At 39.1% G+C, this 26,831-nt stretch overlaps 1 protein-coding gene across 1 annotated transcript in view; it reads left to right on the top strand.

Moving 5' to 3' along the window:
- IPCEF1 (interaction protein for cytohesin exchange factors 1) overlaps positions 1-26,831 on the top strand; it is a 131,876-nt gene that overhangs the window by 94,579 nt on the left and 10,466 nt on the right. Inside the window, exons 9-10 of the mRNA XM_028129901.2 lie at positions 975-1,063; positions 11,175-11,544. Of these exons, the coding sequence (XP_027985702.2) occupies positions 975-1,063; positions 11,175-11,544 (459 nt within the window). The remainder of the gene's footprint in view (positions 1-974; positions 1,064-11,174; positions 11,545-26,831) is intronic.

Here is a 26,831-nt window from a genome sequence, read left to right as displayed (position 1 = left end):
AAAGAAGAGGCGTTAGGTGCCAGGGTCGCAGAGCTGATGCTGTTCTGAAATGCTCAAACCACATAAAACTTGGGAATTGGAACTAGAGAGTTATATCTTTGGATAACAAAATCAAACAGTCTTAATTTAGAAATAGGAAAGTGGCAACTAGGCTTAAAACAATAGAGAGGTACATTATAATACTGTGAAATCAATGTGCTAATCATATCCCTGGTCCTATTGCCCATAAAATAAATGGTTCTAGTTTTAAAGTCAGAGGGAAGGCAGGGAGGGTAGGTGGGTGGGAAGAGATCAAATAAAGAACTTGTATCCATATATGCATAACCCATGGACACAGACAGTAGGGTGGTGAAGGCCTAGGGTGGGGTCAGGGGAGGTGGGTTAGAAGAGGTCAATGAGGGGAAAGGGGGACATATGTAATACTTTCAACAATAAAGATTTAAAAAAATAAAGTACATTGATATGTTGAAAAAAATAACTACATAAAAGCCTCTCCTTATCCTGGTATGTAAGGCCTTCCATGATATGGCCTCAAGGAACCTTTCCGTTTCTTTTTCCACCATCTCTTTTAGGGACTTCATATAGTTGCACTGTTGGTCTGCTACTAACATCACTCTTGGCACCATTGATGATTTACGTATTATTTCAATTTCAGCTCATTGTGGTTCCTGGGATCAGAATTAATCACTATTGATTTTATGCTCTCTTAATATATGAGGAATTATTTTATTTTGCCTGAGCTACCTATGGGGAGTCCTCTTCCTGTGGGTTGGACACCCCTTGAGGGCAGAAACCCTGATGTGGCCACTTGTTTTCCCCTCTCCTGTAACCCCCTTGCACCCAACAGCTCACTAGATGAGTACTTTCTGAATTGGGTTGGAATTGCAATAGCCAGATGGACAGACCTCTGCTCGTGCATAATGGGGTAAGTGATAACGGCGTGGAAACGTTAAGCATTTTCGTTTTTGTCATAGAATGCTACAGTGAGAGTGAACAGGATGATCCAGAAATAGCTGTGGAGACAGCACCGCCTCCTAACTCTTCGGAGACTCTGTCCCCCTTGGTATGTACCCACGTAATTAGTCTGCTGTTCATTGATCAAGTGCATGGATGTCATTGCCTCCAATTGGGTAGAAATGACCTTGACTGGTAAGTTTTTCGAACAGGCTAAATTAAGATACTTGCCAAAGAACAAGTACAATTCTCATGGTGCTGATTTTGAGCCTTTTCCATAGCAACCCACTCGTATGACAAACTTTGAGTATTGTGCGTGACCCACAGATGTATCATTCTCAGAGGATTCACAGTAATGCAGAGGGCTTCTTGGTGCTAGGCCAGTGCTTGCATAGACTCGTTTTATGTTTATTTATAGCCTACTTACTCTCAGAGAGAATTGAAAGGGCTGTGCCTAGGTGCATGTGCTACAATGTGAAATGAATGTAAAGGGGATAAAGATACCAACATTGAGAGAAAACTAGAGTCAGGAAGATAGCTGGAAGCCAGGAGTGGGTTTAATGCATTAAATCTGCACATGGAATGAGTCTGCATATTCACTAGAGAAAAGTGTAGGTTTGAGTCTAAGCTTTGAAAGTATCCAATGTAAGTTCGGTTTATTAATGGATTTTTGTTTTTCCAAGTCCTGGATTTAAGGTGTTAAATATCAATTAGATAACGACCTCTCCTGTTTTACCCTCTGCCAGTGCAGGATTATGGTCACTTTTTGAATTTATTTGGCTAGCAGCCAAACCATAAATAAATATCTACTGACTGAATATGTTTTTTTAAAAAATATATATTAAATAGGATTAGCCAAAATTAAATGAGATATAAATAAAATTACATTTTGAATATGGTAAATTTTAGACCAGTTTTCGAACTAGTCTTGCAATCTATCCTTTCTTCATACATTCATAGCTTTTTGTTAACGTAGTCTTCCTCTTTTGAAATCAGTCTCTGAATTGTGAAAAATCTTTTATTTTATTTATATCAAACTTAATGACATCTCCAGCTCTCAGAGGGTCTCCCAGCTCTTCACAATGTTCTTATTTGATTACCCTTTATTGCTCCTAAAGAAGTTGAGGAGGTCTTTAATAGATGTTCCTTGTTGATTTAATAGAGAAGCATATGTTTCAGTTGAATTTCTCTCTCTCTCTTTACTCCCTTTCTCTTTCTCCTATTTTAACCTGTAACATAAAAGGATTGGTTGGTTTTCCCTCCTTGTCTTCCTGAAATTCCTTCTCTCTCCTACGGTGCCCCATATATGACGCTTGTATGATTTATTTTAGTTCTAAAATACTGTGATTTTCATTTTTTTAATGGCAAATTAGTATCATAGATTAGAAGCATTATCAGGTACCCAGGACTTTACTTGGTGAGAGTAAATGCAACCAATTATTGTCTTAGATCAGTGGTCAGCAAACTGTGGCTCGCGAGCCACATGCGGCTCTTTGGCCCTTTGAGTGTGGCTCTTCCACAAAATACCATGGCCTGGGCGAGTCTATTTTGAAGAAGTGGCGTTAGAAGAAGTTTAAGTTTAAAAAATTTGGCTCTCAAAAGAAATTTCAATCGTTGTACTGTTGATATTTGGCTCTGTTGACTAATGAGTTTGCTGACCACTGGTCTTAGATGAAGGGTCATGACTCAGCTGCATTGTGCCATGACTGTCTCACATGCTGTTACAGGGAATGCTGTTTTAAAACAAATAATTGAAGGGATGCTTATGAGACCAGTAAGTCATTGAAGTGGAAGGATTCTTTAGAATTTGGGGGTCATCACTCATATGTTATTTCTTCAAGTTCTATGTTGAGCATTTTCTGGAAGGCCACGAAGACTAACATTTTTTTTTCTGAAGAAATATGTTAGAAATAGATAAATATTGAAGAGCTAGATTTTGTTTTTCTTAGAAATAGAATATGTTCCTCATTCCTGCATATTTCCCAGGCAGATTTTGTTTTTGTTTCTTCTTGTTTCTGAAAAACAGACATGTAAGACACTTGGTTAACATAACATTTAAGCTTTTTATTTAAACAGATGAAATTTTAAAAATCATAGTAACTTTTTCCAGAGTGTGACTCAAGTTGTTGTTTTGGCTCAGTCTAGTGTAGTCTAGCTTTGATTGAGCTATACAAGCGTAGGTGAAAACAGTACCCTCCCCCCAGCCCCCACTCAGTCCTTGCTTTTTAAAAAAAAAATTGGGTAATAAACTTTCATTTTGGAATGATGAACTCAAAAGTATAAAACCATATTATTCTGGGAAATTTTCTCAAAAAATTTTAAAATCTTGACCTAAAAATTTAGTCTAATATCCACTCATTCTGATGGCTATGGGGGAAAGATAAGCTGTGGGACTTCAGCACTACATCGACTTGGACCCTCTGCTTCTCGTGGGACACGGCAGGGTCTTCAGTGAGTGAACAAGAGGTGTTTGTTTATGTTCCCTTTCCTTGAGAAGGCTTCACAGGGCGGGACATTCATTTATTCACAGATAAATTAGAAATGGGAGCTTTCTAACAGGCCTAGTAAGAAAGCTCAAAATAGATAGGAGTTTGTAGGTTTCATGGAAGATCATTTGTAGAAATCACTATCCGTGATTCCCTGAAATCACAAAAAAGCAAAAAGTTCACCTTTAAAACCCAATATTATAAATTACAAAGTGATTTAAGAGCTGTAAAAATCATTAAAAATCTATCCTGCATACCAAGTGGGGCAACAGTTGTTTGTATGGAAAACAATACAATAATTAATAAATAATAATACAAGAATAAACTGTGTTTTGCATACTGAAAACTGTAAACCTACTTTTGCTCTACCCTGTATTTTTCCTCTAAGATTAATTTTTAAAAATCATTGCCTGAAAACTTGATCTGTGATTATATGCTTATTAATTCATTTAACAAATATTGTCTGAGAGCTACTGTTCTAAATACTTGGGACACATCAGTGAGTAAAAAAGACACTGACTCACTTCTTTCTGGACCCAGACTTCCAGTCGAAGGAAACTGATGCTTATTATCTGCTATGTCAGTAGAAGTAGAGCAAGGTGAGTGAGGGAGGGCAGAAGTGCTGGAGGTCGGGTTGTAGCAATGAATAGGAAGCCAGGACTGGCCTGGGTGAGAGCTGAGATCTGAACAAAACTCTTGAAGGGTGGTGAGTCAGCCAGGTGGATTTTGGGGGAAGGAGTTGCCCAAGCATAGAGGACAGTTCAAGCCAAGATCTGCTGGTGCATTGAAGATAATGCAAAGAAGCCAGTGTGGTGGGAGCAGGGTGACAAAGATGAGAGCAGCAGGAAATGAGGATGGACTAGTGGTGGCCATATCATGTACAGCCTGTGCTGTTTGGAGTTATTTAGGGAGCCTTCGGAATGTTTGAGCAGAGGAGTGATCAATTTCCATTTTGAAAGGACCATTCAGGTTGTTGCGTGGGAGAGACCGTGGGAGGCTACGTATAAAAGCAAAGAAATCTAGTGTGAGACACAGTGGTAATTCAGAGAAGGGCATAGATGAGACATGGAATGGTCAGATTTTGCATATAGTTAGGTAGACCACCCAATAGGTGATCCACCTGGGTCAGACACAGGAGAAAATGAGGATATAAATGTTGATAGTTCCAGCTGCAGGAAGCTCATACAGATCATTGTTAGCATGACAGTCACATATTTGGCTGCTTTTCACAAGTACAATTCCTTTTTATCCAAATGATGAAAAAAAAAAATCAGCTAAGAAGAGATAAGTAAAGACAAACCCTGCACACTGTGGCCCATGGGACAGTGGCAGAGCAGGAAGTCTCTCTCTTTTTAAAAAAATATATCTTATTGATTTTTTACAGAGAGGAAGGGAGAGGGATAGAGAGTTAGAAACATTGATCAGCTGCCTCCTGCACCCCCCCCCCCCACTGGGGATGTGCCCACAACCAAGGTACATGCCCTTGACCAGAATCGAACCTGGGACCCTTCAGTCCGCAGGCCAACACTCTATCCACTGAGCCAAACCAGCTAGGTCATGGAGGAGGAAGGCTCTTAAACACAGGAAGTGGTAGAATCAGTTTTAGAAATGGAAATGTAATCCTAGTAGGATAAATCTTGCACAGCTGTTTACTGAAGTTTACTTGATCTTTTGATATGTGTACTATATAAAATAATTCAAATGCTTGCAAGGGAGATAGTTGTAAAAGAATTATCAGTGGTTACATATTTAAGAAAAAGAAAATTGCATGCTTTCTCTTTAAGATGCAAAAAAAGGATCATAAGCTCTATGGTTTGAACATTTAACTGATTTTCAGATCCTTCTAAAATTGGCTCTTACATTTTTGTTTCTTGCTTTAACAGCTCATCTTCTCAGCCTGCTCTTCTGGCAGTCAATCACAAGATGTGCTGGCTGTCCCTCACCCTGTCTTGTGTCTTCCATTCCCACTGCCATTCCCCTGTCTGGGACCACATTAGCTGTTGCCTGGGTTATGGAAATAGCAGGCTATTTTTCTTTCTTGGTCTCTAATCTCGCCTCTTAAAATCCACATTGAAATTAGTCTTTCTAAAGTACAGTCCGATAATATGGATTCACCTAGTGAGGCCTTTCAGTAAACCCTCACTGCTTATCAAATTAATTCTGGGCTCATTGGATTGATATTTAAGGTATCAGGCTTCCTTTAAACCAGCAGTACTGTCTTGATGCTGATTCCTCCATTGTCATCACCTCAATGAACTGCCAGTTATTTTCCCAAAAACTTTCCAGACTTTCCTGCTCTTGCAGCCTGGAATTACAAAGTTTCTCCACTTGCAGGAACCTCTTACCCCCACCCTAATTCCACCTTCTAAATATCTTTCAAGACAGGTTCAACTGTGACTTCCTTCATTAAAGCTTCCTTAGTCTGTTAAGTCAGCATTTGCCTTCCTTCTTCTGAATCCTTTATACTCATATAGTGCATTGTTTTTTGATCTGCCTTGTTATTATTGATTTTGTATATCTGTTGTTTTTCTCTAATTATTAAGTTCTTTTTAAAAAATTTATTGTTTTTTTTTATAGAGAGGAAGGGAGAGGGATAGAGAGTTAGAAACATCCATGAGAGAGAAACATTGATCAGCTGCTTCCTGCACACCCCCTATTAGGGATGTCCCCACAATCAAGGTACATGCCCTTGACCGGAATCGAACCTGAGACCCTTCAGTTCTCAGGCTGATGCTCTATCCACTGAGCCAAACCGGTTAGGGGCTATTTATTAAGTTCTTAATATTGTAGTCAGTGTCCAATATCTTCTTCTTTACCCATAGCACTTATGACTGCTCCTAACACATACTCAAAAACTAATAAATATTTATTAATAGACTGATAAATGGGTCAGTGGGTGATTATTGTGACTTCATCCACACTCTCCACTGATTTGTGCTCTACAAGCATTTCCCCGTGAGAATTGGCAAATTACTACTTTGCACTTCTCTAGTGCTTTCAGATGCCTTTGAGAAGGATGGTTCTAGTTGACTCACAAAAATCCTGTATTCACTTTACAAGTAAGGAAGCCACATTCAGAGGAGTAAATATGGCTGTCCTAAGTATCACTTGCATGTTTAAACTTACATTTTATTAAGACTATTCTTTCATGTTATCTCATTTGCTCCTCTCGGTAAATCTGTGTCAGTCAGTCAGGAAGCTAAGGGATATTTTTGTGTATGGACCACGTACCAGGTACTGTTGCCGATAAGGGAGGCCGAATCGAGATAGTGTCTCTTCCGTTGAGCATCTTGAGTTCTAAATTGAGAAAGAGGCATAACAAATTTGTGGTTCAAACAAAATAATCTCAAGTGTCGATAAATGCTCTGAAGAAGACAAAATAGGGCAATGTGCTAAGGAGAGGCCGGGGCTGGGGACAGAGGCTATTGCTTTGTATACTAGTATGACTGTCAGGGCACAGCCTGCTGAGGAAGTGATATTTGAATTGGGACCAAAATCCTGGGAAGAGGCAGCCAATGAGCAATCCACAGAAAGAGCCTCTCTGGCACACGGAGCCGGAGATTTTCTCAAAGAGCAGGAAGAAGACCAGTGTGGCTTGAAAGGAGAGGGAGGGGAGGTGGCAGCAGATGGTGCCTGAGGGGCTGGCAAGGGTTCCTGTAGGCCTTCTCAGCTACAATGGAGACTTGGGGCCATTTTTCTACTTCTATGGGCAGTTATCAGAAGGTTTTTCAGCAGGGGAATATTGTGATCTGTTCTATGTTTTAGAAATACTCCAGTTATTGTTTGGACTAGAGGATGGACCAGGCAGGGGAGAGGTGAGCGATGGTGGAGATAGGAAGTCAGTAGAACAGGACTTGGAGGTAAAGTGGCTTTTTGATGGTCATGGATACTAAGGGTTGGATTGAGGAGGGAGTCTTTTTCCACTTCATTGCCCAAGGTCATGCAGAAGGTCAGTGACAGAGTAGGGAGTATACTACACCAAGGTCTTTGGATTTTTATGGTAATGTTACTAGCATATGATAGAAATACAAACAATACTTTCTTGGGCCAATGAGCAATTGACTGGTTTGTTTTTATTGATATAGCAAATGAAAGGGAAAAAAGGCTGTGTATATTCTTCTTTTTTCTCATTTGGTTTTATTATGTTTAGTGTTAAGTTATTCCTGTATCTCACATTTTTTAAATATGATTTGATTAATATTGCTTAAAATTTATATGGTTACTCACTTCTTTCTAATTACAAGATTTTGGTGGCCATTTAAAACTATTTTTCCCCATGTCAAACCTGGGTTTTAAAACAATTCAAAGGAATTGTAGCTAATCAGCATTTGAACTATACTTTGATGAAGAAAAGTATCTTATACAGAAAATGGGGAAAAGTAATATTGAAATTTTAATTTAATTCATTAACATTAAAATCTTTAAAATGTCTTTAAATCTCTCATTAAAAATTAAAATATTTAGCCCTAGCCAGTTTGGCTCAGTGGATACAGTGTCGGCCTGAGGACTGAAGGGTCCTGGGTTCAATTCCAGTCGAGGGCACTTACCTTGGTTGTAGGCTCCTCCCCCACCCGGATGGGCCCTGGTCAGAGCGCGTGCAGGGGACAACTAATTGATGTGTTTCTCTCACATCGATATCTCTCTCTGTCTTTCTCTCTTCCGCTCTCTCTAAAAATCAATGGAAAAATATCCTCAAGTGAGGATTAAAACACACACACACAAACACACAACAAAAAATAAAATAGTTAATCCCAAATGTTCTCAAATTTGTGAAACCACATCCAATTGTTAATATCTAATAAATAAAATACTAATTTTGTTTGCGATTGTGAGAATGAGCATTTGTACTGCAGTCAGTACCTGTCACCCTTAGATCCAAGGATTAGGATAAATCACCCATAGCAACTTTACAGAGAATTTCAGGGTCTCTTCAATAGCAGGTTGGACACCCCAGGGCTGTTTCTCTTCATACAGCTGGCTCTCCAGTCTGCTCTTTGTTGGCATTAGTTTGCGACCAATGTGTCAGGCACAGATGCAACAAATGGAGATGCAAAAATGATTAAAAACAGCCTGTTCTCAAGTAACTCACCAGCAAAGATGAACAAGTCAGTCAGCAATTACAGTATCAGTTGACCAATAAAATGATATTCCACTGGTGTGACAGAAGGACGCCCCAAGCACCAGGCAAAGGTACCGAATTTGTCCTGACGTCCCCAGAGAAAGCTTCTGGGAGGGGCTTGCTCTGAACTGATCCTGGAAGGATGGGCTCCTGTTAGCCACCCAAGGGTGTGACTGTCAGTCACTCCTGTCTACCTTCATTTGATTCGAAGTGGGGAACTTATGAGCATATTACACAGATGGTTCACAGAAGGCATGGAGCGAACAGTTTTTTGTTTGACATGTAGCTACAGCTATTAGTAGCTACAGAATGGTAGAAATAACGAGCCATGATTTAACACCACACTGCCTATAAAGCACGCTCCCGTGTGGAATCCTCTGTAATGTTGCTGTAGGTTCACTTTGATTTGTACTTTGTCAATCTCTCTTCTCATGAAAGCTCCCTCTGACTTGATACACGTCATCCCTCCTCCTCCTCCTCCTCCTCCTCCTCCTCCTCCTCCTTTGATTTATTCTTTTCTCCATTTTAAGATCACATTTATAAATGCTACTTGGTGCTAGGGAAAATGGAAAGCATTTGCCCTGTGTTGGAGTAGCACCACAAACAGGAATACCGTCCACAGGCATTTCTGATGCTCACTTAACATGTCTTTCCTTAGTCCTTTAAGCAGACTTTTGAGGTTCCTAGAGGCTTGTGGAATGTGCTGCAGCAGGTGTGTGCAGTTTTTGGCTCAAATATCCATTTCGCTCTAATCTAATTAGAGAAGCATCCGCAGGAGCAACAGAAACTGCTTGAGCTTCGTCTCTGCAGAAAAGGAAGCTGATCACATGGAAGCCAAGCTTTACCAAAATAGCTCACAGTAGGGGAGTGTGGCAGGACTGGGCCAGAGTAGGTATTTTTGTAATATTTATTGTATAGATCCTGCTAATGAGTAAACTATTCCCGGCATTTATTTGGATAGTTTGGCAAGTGGGCATTACTTTCTCCAGATAACTGGGGTTTTACTTCGTGAATTACAGGTCTTGGAAAGTTTTTATGTCTTCACAAATACCAGTATATTATTAAGAAGATGCGTGTGATGAGTCAGTATCTTAACTAGATAATTTAATGTCATGCTACTAAAAAGTGGCTTTATTGATTGTTTGATGATCCATGTCTAGTATGCAGCCAACTGGGCACATGTTGGCCAAAAAACAGGCTTTTCCCATGAGAACTCAGAGCTTAGAACTTGCAAAATTCTTGGGACAGTATTGGTTTGGAACAAAGTCAACCATTCTGAGTTAGTTGCAATGATTCTGAGGTCTCTGAGTAAAGATCCTAGTTTACTTTTTGGCTTCTTTCCTCTAACAATTTCTTCCTCCCACTTCCTTGAAGTTCTGAATATTTAAAATTGATGGGAATTTTCCATAGGATGACATAATGAAACTGAACCATAAAATGCCTTCTCTGTCTTACCTGGAAATATAGGGTGAGCCATAGACCACTGGTGTCTGGATTTATGGATTTTACTGGTCAATAAAATTAAAAATAGAAGGACAACATATACTTATGAAATCTTTATTTTGATGACTATAAATAAGAAAAAAGCTAATATCCACCCTCACAATTTTCTAAATATACAGGGCGTCCCCCCAAAAATGTTTACACACTTTATAGCTGATAGCTCAGTTGATGTTTCTTTCTTTTCAGATCGAACTCACTGGAATTAATAATTATTCAAAGTGTGTATACATTTTGGGGGACACCCTGTATTTTAACATCAAAATGTAACACGGATAAACTCTCAGAATAAGTGAAGTGTTTACCAAGAGAGGACAGTTGGTGATGTTGCATTGATATTTTCTCTATGGACTGGTGAAAATTTCACCGGGGATTGTCATTCAGCCTTGGACTGTGTGTTAGGAATTGCTTGCAGGAGACCTACCTCATCAACCCAGTTTACCTAGTCTGTGGGACAGTTTTTGGTTTCTCTGTAATGAATTAGGAGCCTGCAAATGTATCCTTGTCGTTTTGGCAAAAGTTTATTTATTATTAAAGTTTTTAAAGTATTGAAGAGCAAATGAGGTAACATCATTTCACCTAACCATGCAGCTATGAGTTGATACTGGTCATGTGCTAAGGAATATGTAAAAGATACTTGAGGATTGATCAATATAAGTGCTTTGCCCACATTATTGGTCATCACTCAGTTAATATTATTTTGCTTCATCTCTGGCTCCAGTTTTTGCTTTCCTTTCTTAATCACATTTCTCAAGATTTTTTGCTCATTTTAGTGATAGATTGCAATCTCCTTTTTGCTCAAAGAGTCCTTCAGTATTCCAAAGAATTCCCCAAAGAGGCCTGTTAAGTTTCTGGAGAACATTGAAGAATAAGGTAAATCATGATATGGAAATTTTTTTCAGATCCTTGAACAGTGAATTTAAAATTATATAAACCAGTTTTTAGAAAATGGCATCGTAATGCCTGTCATATGGATATAAGTATCACACATATTATCTGGACAATATATTGGCCACTTTTTGAAACAATGGATTGCCTTCATTGAATATTAAAAGTAGAGAATGCTTATTTAATCACGACTTATTATTCTTTTCAATTTTATGTGTGCAAAATAGGCAGCAGAGCAGGCATCTTCATCTTCATCCAAACTGAGTGAAACACCGGGTTCTTTCTCTTCCCTGGAAAATACCGTAAAGGCAGCCAGCACTCTGCCCACCTCCTTATCGAAGGAAAGACAGTCCTTGACCGACATGAACAGTTCGTCTGCTGCTGAAGATGTGGGACAATCTATAGCAATAGCTGTGGAGATTCACCCACCTGGACCCTCAGAGGCACACAGTCACAAGGCCCCGGAGAACAGCTTGGCCACGTCAGAAGGTGGAGTTTTGAACTCTTTATCTAGTGGTGACACGCCTTCATTGAGTAGCAACCTAGACCATCTTACTGTCCCAGACAAGCCTACGGGATCAAAGATGATGGACAGAGGTAAACTCATAAATCGTTTCTTTTTCTTTAGGGAATGAATATTTGGGTGTGGGTGCAGAACTCTAACGTTAATTTGTTAAAAGAGTGTTTAAAGTCATGAATGATGATGAGCCAGTCATTAAGCAGCCTTGTGGGTTAAGCCAAGGGGCTATTTCTGTAGAGGAGTTTGCATCTGGAAACCCCAGCTTTGAGGCCATGCATTATTCTCTATAAGTGTCACTAACCAAATGCTTACAGTCGACTATGAGACAGGTGATCATAAAATAATACGTTTTTCGCCAATCTGAGGAAAGGCTTGACTCTTTTTTTTGGTCCCATGTTCTATCCAGGCGTCCTCAAACTACGGCCCATGGGCCACATGCGGGTGTTTTTGCCGTTTTGTTTTTTTACTTCAAAATAAGATATGTGCAGCGTGCATAGGAATTTGTTCATAGTTTTTTTTAAACTATAGTCCGGCCCTCCAACGGTCTGAGGGACAGTGAACTGGCCCCCTGTTTAAAAAGTTTGAGGACCCTTGCCGGGAATCTAAAGCTTGTAGGAAATAGATAAGGGCTTTGTAGACTGATATTTATAACGTTACTTCCTTGTTTCCACGCAAACTTGGAGCAACTACCTTCCCTGGACCACGACCACAGACAACGTTTGGGCTAGCTAGTAGGTTCCTGAAGGTGCCCATGTGGATAACAGGAAGACAGAAAATTTGCATACATTTTGGAGGGCAGCACTAGAACTTTTAAACACTAAGGGGAGCACAGCTTATGCTTTTGAAAATAAAATTTAAGTCTTAGGAAAGGAAAGAGCTAATGGAATGTAGAAATTAATAATGTGCATCTCTTAATGCTCTGTGATAGTAGGTCCTTACCGTTTATTCAGTCTAACTTTTTTATTATTATGTTCAATCATGGCGTGTCTTTTCTGATGGTTGTGTGCTTTATTCATTCTGGTGGAGAACAAGCTTACCTGATATAACATATTGAGCAATGAGGCAGTGACAATTTTGGTTTTTATTTTTAAAAAATGTATTTGTATTGATTTCAGAGGGGAAGGGAGAGGGAGAGAGAGAGATAGAAACATCAATGATGAAAGAGAATCATTGATTGGCTGCCTCCTGCATGCTCCACACTGGGGATTGAGCCCTCAAGCCAGGCTTGTGCCCTGACCAGGAATTGAACCGTGACCTCCTGGTTCATAGGTTGACGCTCAACCACCGAGCCACACCGGCTGGGCTGGTTTGTATTTTTTTAATGTACTGCTGAGAGAAAATGGACTGGCTACATTCCCATGATACTTAGATAGAGTGGCCTGATGCCATAGGTGACTGTTCTCCCCTCTCTCCTAGCCTAATCAGCGAAAGTTTTTTTGTTTTTTTTTTAAGTTCACAAGTTGTTAGTTGTATTCTATTAATTTAGTGTTTGCCATCAGAGTAATTACGGCCAGGGATTGCAACTGCAGACCCAGTTTTGTGTGTTTTGTGTGCATGTGTGCATTCTTTTAAAGAACGTGAATTGTAATACTCTGGTTGGGACCTCATCCTTCAGTCACCACCATTGTCACCACTTCCTGTGATGTTTCACACAGTTGACGTACCTGCCTGGCCTCTAATGACATTTTCAATTGTCACCTCTAATTTAGGCCAACGGTCTACTTTACTTTAAAAAAAAGTGGAGTGCATGAAGTTATTGGCAAAATAACTTACTTCTAGAGGTGAATGAGGTGGGATAGGGAAGAGAATAAAAGTAATACCATTGAGGATGGAGAGGGGTTGAGTTTGGACTGCAAAGAAGGTAAAACAGACTCACACTGTCCTCAGGTTTGCAAGGTGCTGTCATGTAGAAGAAGTATGGGCTTAATTTGTATCTCCTCGGAAGTAACTGAGGCCAGCAGTGCAAGTAAAAGGAGGTAGTTTTAGGTTCAGCCTAAGAAACTTCTTTTTAACACCGAGAAAGTTCAAAATAGAACGTAATGCATTCCTTGCCATTGAGAGTGTTTTCTCATTCTGAGGCAACCACTTTCACTGGCTGCTCGTTGCATATTGTTCATTGTATTTGGTTTTACAAAGATATACTGAAGAGAGAATTTAAGTATCTCCAGCTCAATGGCCCGTAACTTGATACTTAGAAGATCATTCCAGATATAGGAGTGGTGAGACTAAAGAAAATAATAAAACGTGCCACATCTATTCTTTTACTCTTACTTTAATCATTGAGCCATAGGTAGAACTAAAAACTTGCATACACACACACACACATACACACACACACACACATACACACACACACACATACACACACAACCCCCGGATGAGAATGGTTTCAAAAACAAAATGGATAATAAAATTTTATTTGCATTCTTTTCCAAGAGATAACCCTGTAGCTTGAGTTGACTTTAGAGTCATAACATGAGAGTCATGGGAAGATGCGTGAAGCTCTTACCCATGTCTAAATGTCACTCTTGGAATGCATGTGCTGCAGAGCCTGGCTGGGCACCAACAACTCTTTTATTCTAAGAAAAGGAAGAAGCCTGGTATTTTAAAATTTTGAGTTAAGTGCTGAGTGACCAACAAAGTCTGTACGCTTCCTCAAACCACTTGACATGAAAGTGCTCCTGCCAGGAGGAAGGAAGAGGAAATAAAAGTATTTTCCTCTCACTGATTTGCTGGCAGTTGCCATATGTTACAGCATTTTTGCTGATGATTTTTTTTCCTGCTACTGGGGGTTTGGTTAAATTCCCAGAAGAGCTAAACTACATAGAGTCATTGCTATGGAAACAGCAACCCAGTCTTTGCTTGTGCTTCCGATGACCTGCTATTGAGTACTCAGATTGTGTATTTTGCATGTTTTTAAACATGTGTGTGTTTGTGTGTTGGAGAAGGTAGCTTTTCATTTTTGTGACTTTTAAAAATTATGTTTTACCTGCCAGTTAAAAAAAAATACATAAAAGCCCTGAAATTCCTGTGTCTGAAATATTGTTCAGGATATTTTCATGACAGGGGTTGAAGTTTCGATGTCCTCCAAAATAGGAGTTCGGATTTAAAATTAAGTCCCAGTCTCAAGATGCATTTGTGGGAGTAAGAGGCTTTTATCCTAGAAAATAAAAAGATTCTTAAAGGTTAATAACCGAGTCCTGAAACAAGCAGACAACATGTATTATAGCCTTCTTTTTATTTAGACAATGAGAGAAATATTTTGCAGTTGGTATGCAATTAAAATTGCGGTTGCTAGAATTCTATGCTGAATTTAAATATCCTCTTAGACATTTCTCCCCTGCCGTGTAAGCTATTAAAAATGCACAATGCTAATTGCATCCTATTGCCTTTGCACATTGGGAGTTTCAGAGTTCCAGAGCTGTCCAGATTCTTCCCCCGAGTCTTTCTACAAAGCCAAGGGGCAAAGAGGCGATGGGGTTAATGAAATGGTCATCTCGGCTCAGTTTTACCCTGTGCTGTATCTTTCCTTTGGGAGAGGTTATTTGGCCCCTGACTTATGCCTGTGTGATGATGACTCGCATTGTTGTCTCTATTTACATTGTGTTAACAACGTGTAAACAATTTCATTATATTTCCTGCATGAATTGAGTGACCATACCCTGGATGCTGAAAGCTAATAACCACTAATGAGACTAACACCCAATTTATGCAAATATATTTTCAAGTACAAGTATAGTCAGAATTAATCTGGGAATCATGTTGAATAAAAAGCAGTTTTAATAAAAAGGCAAGCACACTAGAACATGCATGATGTCCCAGGAAAGTGGCATAAATAAGCCATATTTTAGAATTTTGCAAATTTTACAAAAATTTTTTACAATTTGAATGTGAGCAGTACAGATGACATGTTATTTTAGCCAGCTACTTCAGATGTTGCTGTAGGAATTTTGTGGCATGTCTGTTTAGTAAGTAAGAAGATAATAAGAAAATGTTGAATACTGAACTCCATTCAATTTAGTATTATTTTCATTACTTTTCTGAGTACCTTACATCTATTCAGGTACTTGGTGTTAAAGGGAATACAAAGATGAGCACGATACAATTGCTGGTATAAAACATTCTAACATCTAATAGGGAGAGTGGGAGGAATAAGACACATTTAACCAAAGAAAGCAGAGGAAAATAGGCGTCACAGAGAGATACAAAGTACTTGAGAGATTTAAAAGAGAGCAGGGACTCAAAGTATAGAATGTGACATCTAAGTGGGAGGCTCTGTGCATAGAGATAAAAGACATGGGAAAGAGAGATGGAAGAAAAACTTAGATGATGTTGAATACTAGGCTAGTTGTTAGTTTATTTCAATAGGTAATGGATGACCATTTCTAACCAGGTTAATCTTGTGATTGAACTATACTTTATAAAAAACTAGAGGCCTGGTGCATGACATTCATGCACTGGGGGAGGGGGATCCCTCAGCCAAGCCTGCACCTCTTGCAGTTCAGGACCCATCGGGGGATGTCTGCCTGCAAGCTTAGGCCCGATGCCCCCTGGGGATCAGGCCTAAGCTGGCAGTCAGACATCCCTCTCGCAGTCTGGGGCTCTCGCAGTCCGGGACTCCTTGCTCCTTACTGCCTGCCTGCAGCAGAGGCGGGAGAGGCTCCCACCACTGCTGCTGTGCTCACCAGCCATGAGGCTTCTGGCAGAGCAGCACTCCCCCCTGTGGGAGCGCACTGACCACCAGGGGGCAGCTCCTGCATTGAGTGTCTGCCCCCTGGTGTCAGTGCGCATCATAGCCACCAGTCATTGCGCTGTTCAGTTGATTTGCATATTAGGGTTTTATTATATAGGGTTAGGTTAGCTTTAGAAAATGGAATAGAAGAGAATAAGAGGAGACTTATTCTCTTAGCTTCTGTAATAGCTGAGGTGGCTGTGGAAATAGAGGAAGCGAAGGTGAGCCACGAGGAGTTCTACAGCATGCCTATCAAAGTGAAGGCTGATCTTGGTCTTGTATCTCTGTTACTTAATGTAGTCCCTAGAAAATTTCCTAGTGATCCTATTTTTTGAACTATGCTCTGAAAATGGGAATACATGTTTACTACTGGGAAAATCTTGGCTCTGTAATTGTTGACCTCAGTGGCATTGGTCTCAGGCACAGGTGACTCACCTCTTGCTTTCTCAGCTCCACGAATGCCTTTGTGAGATCCTCCCTAGGAAAGAGGAATTAGTTTATTTTAATTGCTTTGTAGCACTCAATTGTTTTTTTATATACCCCAAGAAATTGATCTACTATTGCTGAACATCTTATTTATTTATTTATTTATTTTTATATATTTTTATTGATTTCAGAGAGGAAGGGAGAGAGAGATAGAAACATCAATGATAAGAGAATCATTGATCGGCTGCCTCCTGCCCCTATTGGGGATTGAGCCCACAACCGGGGCATGTGCCCTTGACTGGAATCGAACCCAGGACTCTTCAGTCTGCAGGCCGATGCTCTATCCACTGAGCCAAATTGGCAAGGGCTGTGGCTGAACATTTTATTTTTTCAGCTTTGGGCTGTTGTAATACATGCTGATGTGAACATTTAAAAAAAAAATTAATAAACATCTTTTTGAGCAGTTTTAGAGTTATAGAAAAATAGAACAGAAAGTACAGAGAATTTCCATATAATCCATCTTCTTCTACACACAGTTACCTCTATTATTAGTATCTTGCATTAGTGTGATTTACCTGATACAACGAACAACTAATATTGACAAATTTTTATGAACTGAAGTCCATGTTCTCATTAGGGCTCACTCTTTGTTCTGTACTGCTTTATGGGTTTTGACAAGTATATAATGCCATATGTCCACCATTAATCACAACATTATAAATAACAGTTTCAGTGTCATAAAAATCTCCTGTGTGCCACTTCATTCTCTCTTCCACCCCTTTTCCAGGCCCCAGACAACCACTGATCTTCTTACTCTTTAATTTTACCTTTTTCCAGACTGTAATATAGTCGAAATCATATAGTAGGTATGGTCTTCAGATTGCCTTCTTTCCGTTATACATTTTAATGTCCTCCATGCATTTTTGTGGGTTAAAAAGCTCATTGTTTTTTTTATGGCTGAATAATATTCCATTGTATGGATGTACCATAGTTTGTTATCCATTCGCTTATTGAAGGATATCTCAGTTGCTTCTATGTTTTTGAAATTACAAATAAGGCTACTATAACAGTGTGTACAGATTTCAATGTGGGATATAAAGAATTCAACCTACTTGGATAAATGCCTAGGAGTGCAATTGTTGGAGTGTATGACAAGGCTATGTTGAGCTTTGTAAGAAATTCCAGCCCCAACTGGTTTGGCTCAGTGGATAGAGTGTCAGCCTGTGGACTGAAGGGTCCCAGGTTCAATTCCAGTCCAGGGCATGTACCTTGGTTGTGGGCACATCCCCAGTAGGGGGTGTGCAAGAGGTATCTGATCAGTGATTCTCTCTCATTGATGTTTCTGACTCTCTATCCCTCTCCCTTCCTCTCTGTAAAAATCAATAAAATGTATTTTAAAAAGTGCCAAATCGGCTGTACCATTTTGCACTCCCATCCGCAAGGAATGAGAGTTTCTGTTGCTTCATATCCTCACCAGCATTTGGTGTTGTCAGTGTTTTGGAATTTTGCCATGGTAGTAGGTGGGTCATGGTATCTCTTTGTTTTAATTTATGATTCTCTAATGATATAAAATGTTGAGCATCTTTTTCTATGCTTATTTGCTCTCTGTATGTCTTATTTGGTGAGATATCTGCTGAAATCTTTTACTCACTTTTTACTTGTTTTGGTGTTTTTCCCCCCTCATCGTTGAGTTCTTTGTATATTTTAAATACAAGACCTTTTATATGTGGTGGCCATTAATTCCTCCCAGCTTGTGTCTTGTCTTTTCATTCTCTGAATGAGAATTCTTATGCATATATCCTGGTCTACTTATGCCTGCTGTCATCTTATTCCATATGCATGCGTCATTTTTCTAGTATCATTTATGTAAAATCCAGCTTTCTCCGTGTCCACATGAGTCCCCAATGCCATCTTTGTTGTAAATCCGGTGCTGTTGCTTCTTAGACTTCTGTCGTTCATCAGTCTGTTTTTTCCTACCCTGACTCATACCCTTTTGGGAAAAGAGTCTTAATGTCTGATAGGGCAAGTCTTTCTAACTTGGTCTTTCTAAAGAGTGTTTGGGATACTGTTGGCCATTTTAACTTCCATATACATTTCTTGCCGTGGGTTGGCCATGCAGTACAATGCTGATAGAAATGGTGGCTGCAGGCATTTTTGTGGTGTGCCAGATCTCCCAGGGAAAACTTTTACTCTTTCTCCACTACAACACACTTAAAAGTAGGTACTTTATTGCCACTTCTATTTTATGGATGAAGAAACCTGGGCTTACAGTGGTTAAGTAAACTGCTGAAAGTGGTCATGCACCTAGTACGTGTGAAAATTGTGTTTGGAATGCAGTTTTGTTTGACTCCAGAGCTTGAGATTTTAACCACCTGATTAAAAATAATTCTGCATAAGTAATCAGCAAAACACAGGGTTGGGTTAGATGTGATGTGAGCCAAGCCACATTGTATAAGCAGAACAACTTCCTTCCTGTTTTAAAACTACCAGTGAAGCAGTACAGGTTTCTTAATGATAGAAACAGAAGTAACTAAATACAGATACCACTTATCGATGGGGATTCATTCTGGGAAATGCATTGTTAGGTGATTTTACCGTTGTGCAAACATCAGAGAGCCCACTCACACAAATCTAGGTGTATTTGTATGTGCTATACTTTTATATGACTGACATCCCTGTAGGTTTCTTTACACCTGCATCACCACAAACACATGAGTAATTGTAGTGTCTGAAGCAGAGTGGGCTGGGGAGGCATAGAAAGGAATTGGAGAACTCAGTGGCATTCTGGCTTATGAGGCACTAGTTGGGTCCTCTTAGATGTTTGGATCTTTTTCCAAGTGCAATGATACGTTTTTGGAGAAATTGAAGCTGGAGAGTATTATGGTGTGGTTTACATTTTTTAAAAATATATTTTTATTGATTTCAAAGAGGAAGGGAAAGGGAGAGAGAAATAGAAACATCAATGATGAGAGAGAATCATTGATTGACTGCCTTCTGCATGCCCCCTACTTGGGATTGAGCCTGCAACCCCAGCATGTGCCCTGACAGGGAACTGAACTGTGACCTCCTGGTTCATAGGTCGATGCTCCTTTTTAAGAGATGACTTCACTATATGGAAAATGGATATTAGGAAGCTAACATAGACCAGGTAGCTATTGAAATGGGCCAACAGTCGAATAATGTTGGTTGGATTAAGATGGTAGCAATGAGGGTGCAGGGGAGAAAAAAATACACATATTTAGGATATATTGTAAAGATAAAACATGAGAATTTGAGAATGTAAGATTCATAAACAAGTCTACTCTAAGTCCATCCCCAGCACGCAGTGGACATTAACAGAGTATTTGATGGATGAGTTGAATAAATGAATGAATCAAATGTGTGAAGAAAAGAGAGGAATCAAGGATGAGTCATATGTTTTCCAGCACACTCAATCTCCTGTAGCATGAGATAATTTCAACTCCCTAGGATTATGATTTTTTGGGAAAAAAGAAAGTTTTCCTAGTAGGGATTTAATGGCCATATTTGAACATATAACTCTAAATATGTACAGTAGGTCCTTAAATAATGTCATTTTATTCAGTATTAATGTTGTTGAGGTGGTGTAGAAACTTAACTCTTATTTATATCAATTCGCCTATGGTAACATAGGTTTCAGCATACATTTCACTGCGGTTCCATGAAACTATTGGCGAGGTTAAGTGAGGACTTACTGTACATTAAGGATTTTCTACAATAATAGAAATAAGAAAAAGAGAGCTTCATCTTAAAAAGGTAAGGGCATTTATATGTCCCAAACCTTCATTTTCTGCTTAGTGAAACTGAGGTACGGTAACTTCTTCCTTCCTCTTGCCTCAGTGCTCTTGTCCACTTTCCTCCTTCTGATTTTCCATTTCCATCTGCTGTTCTCACTTGTCTCTATCATGGAGCCACATGGATGATGGATCCAGTATGTTATGGGGCCAACTTGGCATGTTTCTCTATAGTGCATTGAATATATATCCTTGGTTTTAGGCTATTTTTCTAGCTATTTTCCCTCATTTATTTCCCATTCAATCTCCACCTCATAAATATATTTTAAAAAGAAAATGAAAACCTGCCCATATGCCTTTTTAATATGCATGCCAATAGTTTTTGTTTTCTTAGGATGTGGGCAAATACAGAAGTTTTATGACTGCATTACATATTTCACCAAATCCTGGGTGTTAATACAATTGAAAGAATGCATTTTAAAGATAAATGGGATTATTAGTTTTGAGAAGTAAGGTTATATATCAGATGCTCGCGCATCTTTACAATAATCATAGATTATTTCCAAAAATTATAGCCACAAGAGGCAATAATAATAAAACAAAAACAATATTAAAGATTGTCTACTAGATTAGATTTGCTCTTATCAATAAAAGCAATAATACAGTAGTAGTGATTTGCCTTACTTAATAGAAACATCAAACATCCAAGAGAAAATAGGTACATGACTCAGCAAAGATGGTAAAACAAATATGGAAAAATGAGGAAAATTAAAGTGAAACTACTCTTTTCTCAGACTTTCAGGAGCACAAGTAAAAATACTAGCTTTATACCTGAATGCTTACTCTGACTTTCTCTCAATCTGTTTTCTCTCTTACAGAATTTCTTTTACCCGCCATTTTTTAAAAAATCACCTAATTCCCAACTACCATTCTTCCAACTTTGTTTCTAAGCACTTATGTCTTTGTTGCATCCAGGGCCACAGTCTACCATGACCTTGATTCTCACCTTCTGCTCCCAATTTTACCTCCAGGTGTCTAGTTCAAATGTCCAAGCAGAGAATCCAGTTAACTGGCCTATTTACCAGGTTTCTGTTTAGCTCATGAATTTCCTGCCCTGGGGGTCTGGTGCCCTAGTTCAGCCAGCTACCACCTCAGTGACTATATATTACCTGTTTTGAAATAATCACCATTAGAATTTATTCAAAAGAAAGTATACCAAATACATTTATAGTATAGCATAGTATTTAAGACAATGAACTTTGGGTAAGAACCTAAGTTTGTCTCTTTGTGACGCTGGTCAAGGTTTGTAATCTTTCTATGTCCAAATATTTCTATGTCCTTTATATCTTTCTTTCATTTATATCAGGATTAATAATACTTGCCTCATGGGGTTGTTAAAAGATAATGAGATACTGTTGGTAGAGCAGTTAACATAGTGCCTCACCCATAGTCAAAACTTCATACTGAAGCTATCTCCACCAGCATGCACAGCAGCAAAAACAGGCAGAATCCCCCTCAAAAATTATGCTATGTTAATGTTCTAGGTCAGTGGTCGGCAAACTCATTAGTCAACAGAGCCAAATATCAACAGTACAACGATTGAAATTTCTTTTGAGAGCCAAATTTTTTAAACTCAAACTTCTTCTAACGCCGCTTCTTCAAAATAGACTCGCCCAGGCCGTGGTATTTTGTGGAAGAGCCACACTCAAGGGGCCAAAGAGCCGCATGTGGTTTGAGAGCCGCAGTTTGCCGACCATGGTTCTAGGTCAGTAGCATCCTGACTGTACTAGTAAAAATGAGTTACCCAGATTTATCTTAGTTATGGAATTTAAATTTGCTCATCATTATGACGTAAGTCCTTTTGCTACATTGTAGAGTTGTCAGAATCATTAGAGAAAGCCTGCAAAATGCTTTTGATCTATTGGCATCGGATGTTGTATGAAATAACATTTGTAAAGCCTTAAAGCTATCCAGAATGTCCCAGTGGCTCTCATGATTTCTTCTCTTTGTAAGCCATGCCTTCCATGTTCTTCCGTTTCTCCAACAGGACGTTGCTGTTCTGTGGCACCAGGGAGCAGTGTTTCTGCCTAAACCTTCCCACGTGCTTCATGTGTGGGAACTAACATTGTCTACTTCGGAGCAGGGTTTGGGCTTTTTTCATCTCCAAAGGCTCCCTTTCAAATTCTAATGTGAAATATAGCATATGAATTCCCCTTGTCTTCTGAAGCCAGGATTTATGTTCTAAAAAGAAAATAAAAACCACATTCTAGAAAGCACAAGGAAACACTAAAAATAAAACAGTGGGGGAGGCCAAGTTGAAAATACAGCTTTTAGAGAGAGAATCTGCTGACGGTGAATTCCTGGCTTCCAGGAGCATGCCTGTCCCATCTGAAGCGGACAATGGGCTAAAATGCATGGGAGGAAGCGGAGGGAGGAGCACATTCATGTGACATGATCTTGGAAAGGAATTAACCTCTAACCGTTAGTTAAAAATGTTAAGTCTCATTTACTAATATCACCAAGAAAGATTGTGTTAAAGGAGCACATTCATGTGACATGATCTTGGAAAGGAATTAACCTCTAACCGTTAGTTAAAAATGTTAAGTCTCATTTACTAATATCACCAAGAAAGATTGTGTTAACAAAAATGCCATGTCTTTCCTGAGTCTAAATTATTCAATTACTGACCTAAGTTTGGAGAAAGTTTACTAGTCTGCCCCCTCGAGGCGTGCTGAGCTGATCTAACGGATGTAAAGTGTCACCAACATCCCCCTCAAAATCGTGCCAACTCAACCTATGAGATACCATGCTTTAGAGCAGGGATTCTGGACATACTCCTGTGAACAAAGCTGTAATTATATATAATTTTCATTAGGATGTGGCTCAGAGCAAATAGACGCTACTGTCTGGACAAGTCCCACCTTTCTCACTGTGACTCCCGTCCCTTTCTCTTCTGATGAGTTGAGGCTGGTCACACAATCCTGACATATTGATGACACAGTCTAGCCTGGTTACTCTAAGTGTGGTCCATGGGCCAGCAGTGCTGGCATTGCCTGGAAGTGTATTAAACATTTAGAATCTCAGCACCATCCTGGCCCGACTTAATCAGAATATGCCTTGTAACGCAATCTCTAGGTGACTTTTGCCTATGAAAGTTTGAGAAGGCTGGTCTAGAAGCACCTTGTGGGATTGAACTTTTATTCTTAATTCCATCATGGATTTACATTTGGGAAAGATTGCTTACTGTGTTTCAAGAATCTCCATTTTTTCGCATCCATAACATAAAAATAGTTTTCACCTTTCTTGGCAAAGCACTGGTGAGGCTAGATGAGATAGATTATGTGGAGAAGGGAATTGAAGTCTTGTTAATTTATGGAAGAAGACTAAAATACACTCTTGAGAGGAAGGATAACAATTGCATTGGAAACACTTGGCTGTCGGACAGAATTCGTCTATTTCCTATCAGAGGCCAGGGGAAGTGGAAATAATTAACCTGGCTTCTGTTGCCATTGGGAGAGAGAGCAGTGGTCTTTCCTGCCCGCCTTTTTTCTCGCTCTTTTTACAATCTGGTAAAATAGGAGAAATAATCTTGTGCTTCCTGATATGTGATTATAATTTAGAAAAATATTTACATAAGAATGTGAAAGAGAGCTTTTTACAATATTACTTTACAGAGAAGCCCCTTAAAGGTACAGGAATAGTCCTGTGGGCTAACAGGCCAGTGCTAATCTTCCATATAGCAACTGGGGAAGGACTCACCTCTGCTTTGGGCTCAGGTGCAAGCTCTGTTTCATTGTGTGCTTGTACCCTGTGGGTCCTTTTGTTCCCCTATGATTCTGTGTATCATCTGCTTCTGTTACTATTGAATGCTCATTTAATGGCCCTTTGAAGACCTAAGCACCAGCCGCTAGCAGCAGTGAAAACAATATAAAGTCCTTGTCTAGGTGTGGGCATGGTTAGATCCTGAGTATCTAGCAATACATTGTACGCCGCTCATATTACAGCACAAAAGAGCCCGTAAGGATATTTTTATTTGACGACTCACAACACCATTTATTATTTTATTGTCCTTACGCTTGTGGGCTATTCTGGAGTCAGGTTATTAGAAGTTAGACACAGAGGCTTTCAGTTTAAGGTTTCTGCTAATGAGAGATGATGGCTGAGAAGTAAGAATAATGCAATAATTTGCCTTTCATTTTCCTCCTGATTTCTCCAAGAACTTTAACCTTATTTCACTATTATCTCCAATTCCAAAATGGATCCAAATAGAGAATATTATTTGTTCATATTTTAGGTGGATTCTGTATTAACTTTCAGTAATCTTAATAGGTCCCTGTTACCTGTGTGTTAATTTTAAAGTTACACACACACACACACACACACACACACACACACACACACATCTATATTCTCATTGCTAATATCCCAAAGTTGATGTGAAGGAAAGGAATATGTGTGTGTAGAAGAGAGATACCTCTGATATATTAACATAAAGATAATATATACCCATATAAGTATGTTAAACAATAATAAAATTATCCAAAAGGCAGTCCTTCTTATCTTTCACTTATGGAATGTATTTTATGTCCCATTATTCTAAGATTCTAATTATTTTTATCTTCACCAATTTAATATCTGTTGAATTAGATACATAATCTTAATATAATCATTTTACTAAAACTGACATAATTACAAACTAATGTATTAGTCAAGAGTAACTTTATTTTCTGTCATACATTTTAGTAGAATAACTTAACAGCTTAGTGAACAGAGAGAAACCATTCTGTTTATCTTTGCTATATGCTTGCTTGATTTGCTTCTTGAAGTTTATTAAATATGTATTACTTACTTTAAAAATACTGTGGTCCTGACGGCTATGTATTTAGAATTTATTAGAAGTAAAGTCCCACCTGCCTGCTAGCTCTAAAAAACACAGGGTTTGGCAGAAATAGGTTTACAGTTGTGAGTATGTGAAACAGAGTTTTGTTAACGAAAAAAAAAAAACATTGAAACCTGTAAAGAATTTTAGTGAGTTTATTTGAGCCAAAATGTCGACATATGCCGGGAAGCAGAACCTCAATGAATTGAGATAATGCTCCGAGGAAATGGTGGGTTACATCTGTATTTATACATTGCTATTAAAGGAGGGACATAGGTGGGCTACATGAAATTCATTGGTGACGGATTAAGGAGGTGGGATAAAGTCAAACGGTGGGAAACCCCTGGGATTGGATAAAAAGTAAAATGATGGACACATACTTAGGTGGGTACAGGAACAATTAACATGATAATGAAGGAATTTGAAGTATCTGTCCTGGCGCCCACCACATTTGGTTGTGCCCCAGGGGCTCCAGCAAAAGAAGGAAGTTACAAGTTACCCAGACATCTCACAGATATGTTATCTTAGAGGCAAAAAGGCAAATGGGCTCAGTAAAGAAGATCTAAGTTGACCTTTGTCAGGGAAGATATCGGCCTAGGACATGACTGCCCACTATAACCTGTTTGTAGTTAAATATTTAATTTTCAAACCATCCTTTGTGGTTATTTCAGGTCTCTGAGTTTGCAAGACTGCCACATAGGCCTCCCCTGAGCTTGTCAGGTTAGCATGTGGCTCCTTCCGTTCACAGTTTATTTTTTTAGTGTATTATTCTCTATAGGAACAACTGTAAGCCTACTTTTGCCTTGTCCTGTGTGTCTGAAAACTGCCATCGTCCCAATCCTAATATCCTCTTTAAGACTCAGATGTCATTGTATTTAATTTTCTTAAACCTTTCCATGTCTCCAGCTCACCTGCAGGACTGTTAGCATGCTTCGTATTTCTGTGAAGGTGTTACCAGTTGTCTTGATGATATCATAAAAGCCTACTTTCTTTACAGCTTTATTGAGATAAAATTCACACATAAAAACACACAGTTCAGTGGTTTTTAGTATAGTCACAGGGTTGTGTAACTGTGGCCATAATCTAATTTGAGAACATTTTTAGCACCACATAGAGAAACCTGTACACTTTAGCTGTCAAACCCCATTTTTCTCCCTGGGGAACCACTAATCTATTTTGTCTCTGTGGGTTTGCCTATTTTGGACATTTTATATAAATGGACTCATACAGCAGGTGGTCTTTTGGCACTGCTTCTCTTACTTAGCAGAATGTTTTCAAGGTTCTTCCATGTTGTTGTATGTTCATTTCTTTTAATTACTGAATAATATTCCATTGTATGTATAGGCCACAATCTGTTTATCCATTCATCAACTGATGAACATTTAAGCTGTTCCAACCTTTTCTCTATGTGAATAGTGTTACTTTGAACATTCATGTACAAGTTTTTTGTTGCCACTCTTTAAAAATGTATCTTTATTGTTAAAAGTATTACAGATGTCCCCCATTTTCCCCCTTTACCCCCTCCACCCTGCACTCCCCCAGGGCACATACCCAAGTTTCAGGCTTGAACCCCAG

The sequence above is a fragment of the Eptesicus fuscus genome, chromosome 10, assembly GCF_027574615.1.
Source record: "Eptesicus fuscus isolate TK198812 chromosome 10, DD_ASM_mEF_20220401, whole genome shotgun sequence".
Lineage (NCBI taxonomy): Eukaryota > Metazoa > Chordata > Mammalia > Chiroptera > Vespertilionidae > Eptesicus > Eptesicus fuscus.
Note: the sequence above shows the minus strand (reverse complement) of the source record. Positions and strands in the feature narration are given on the sequence as shown.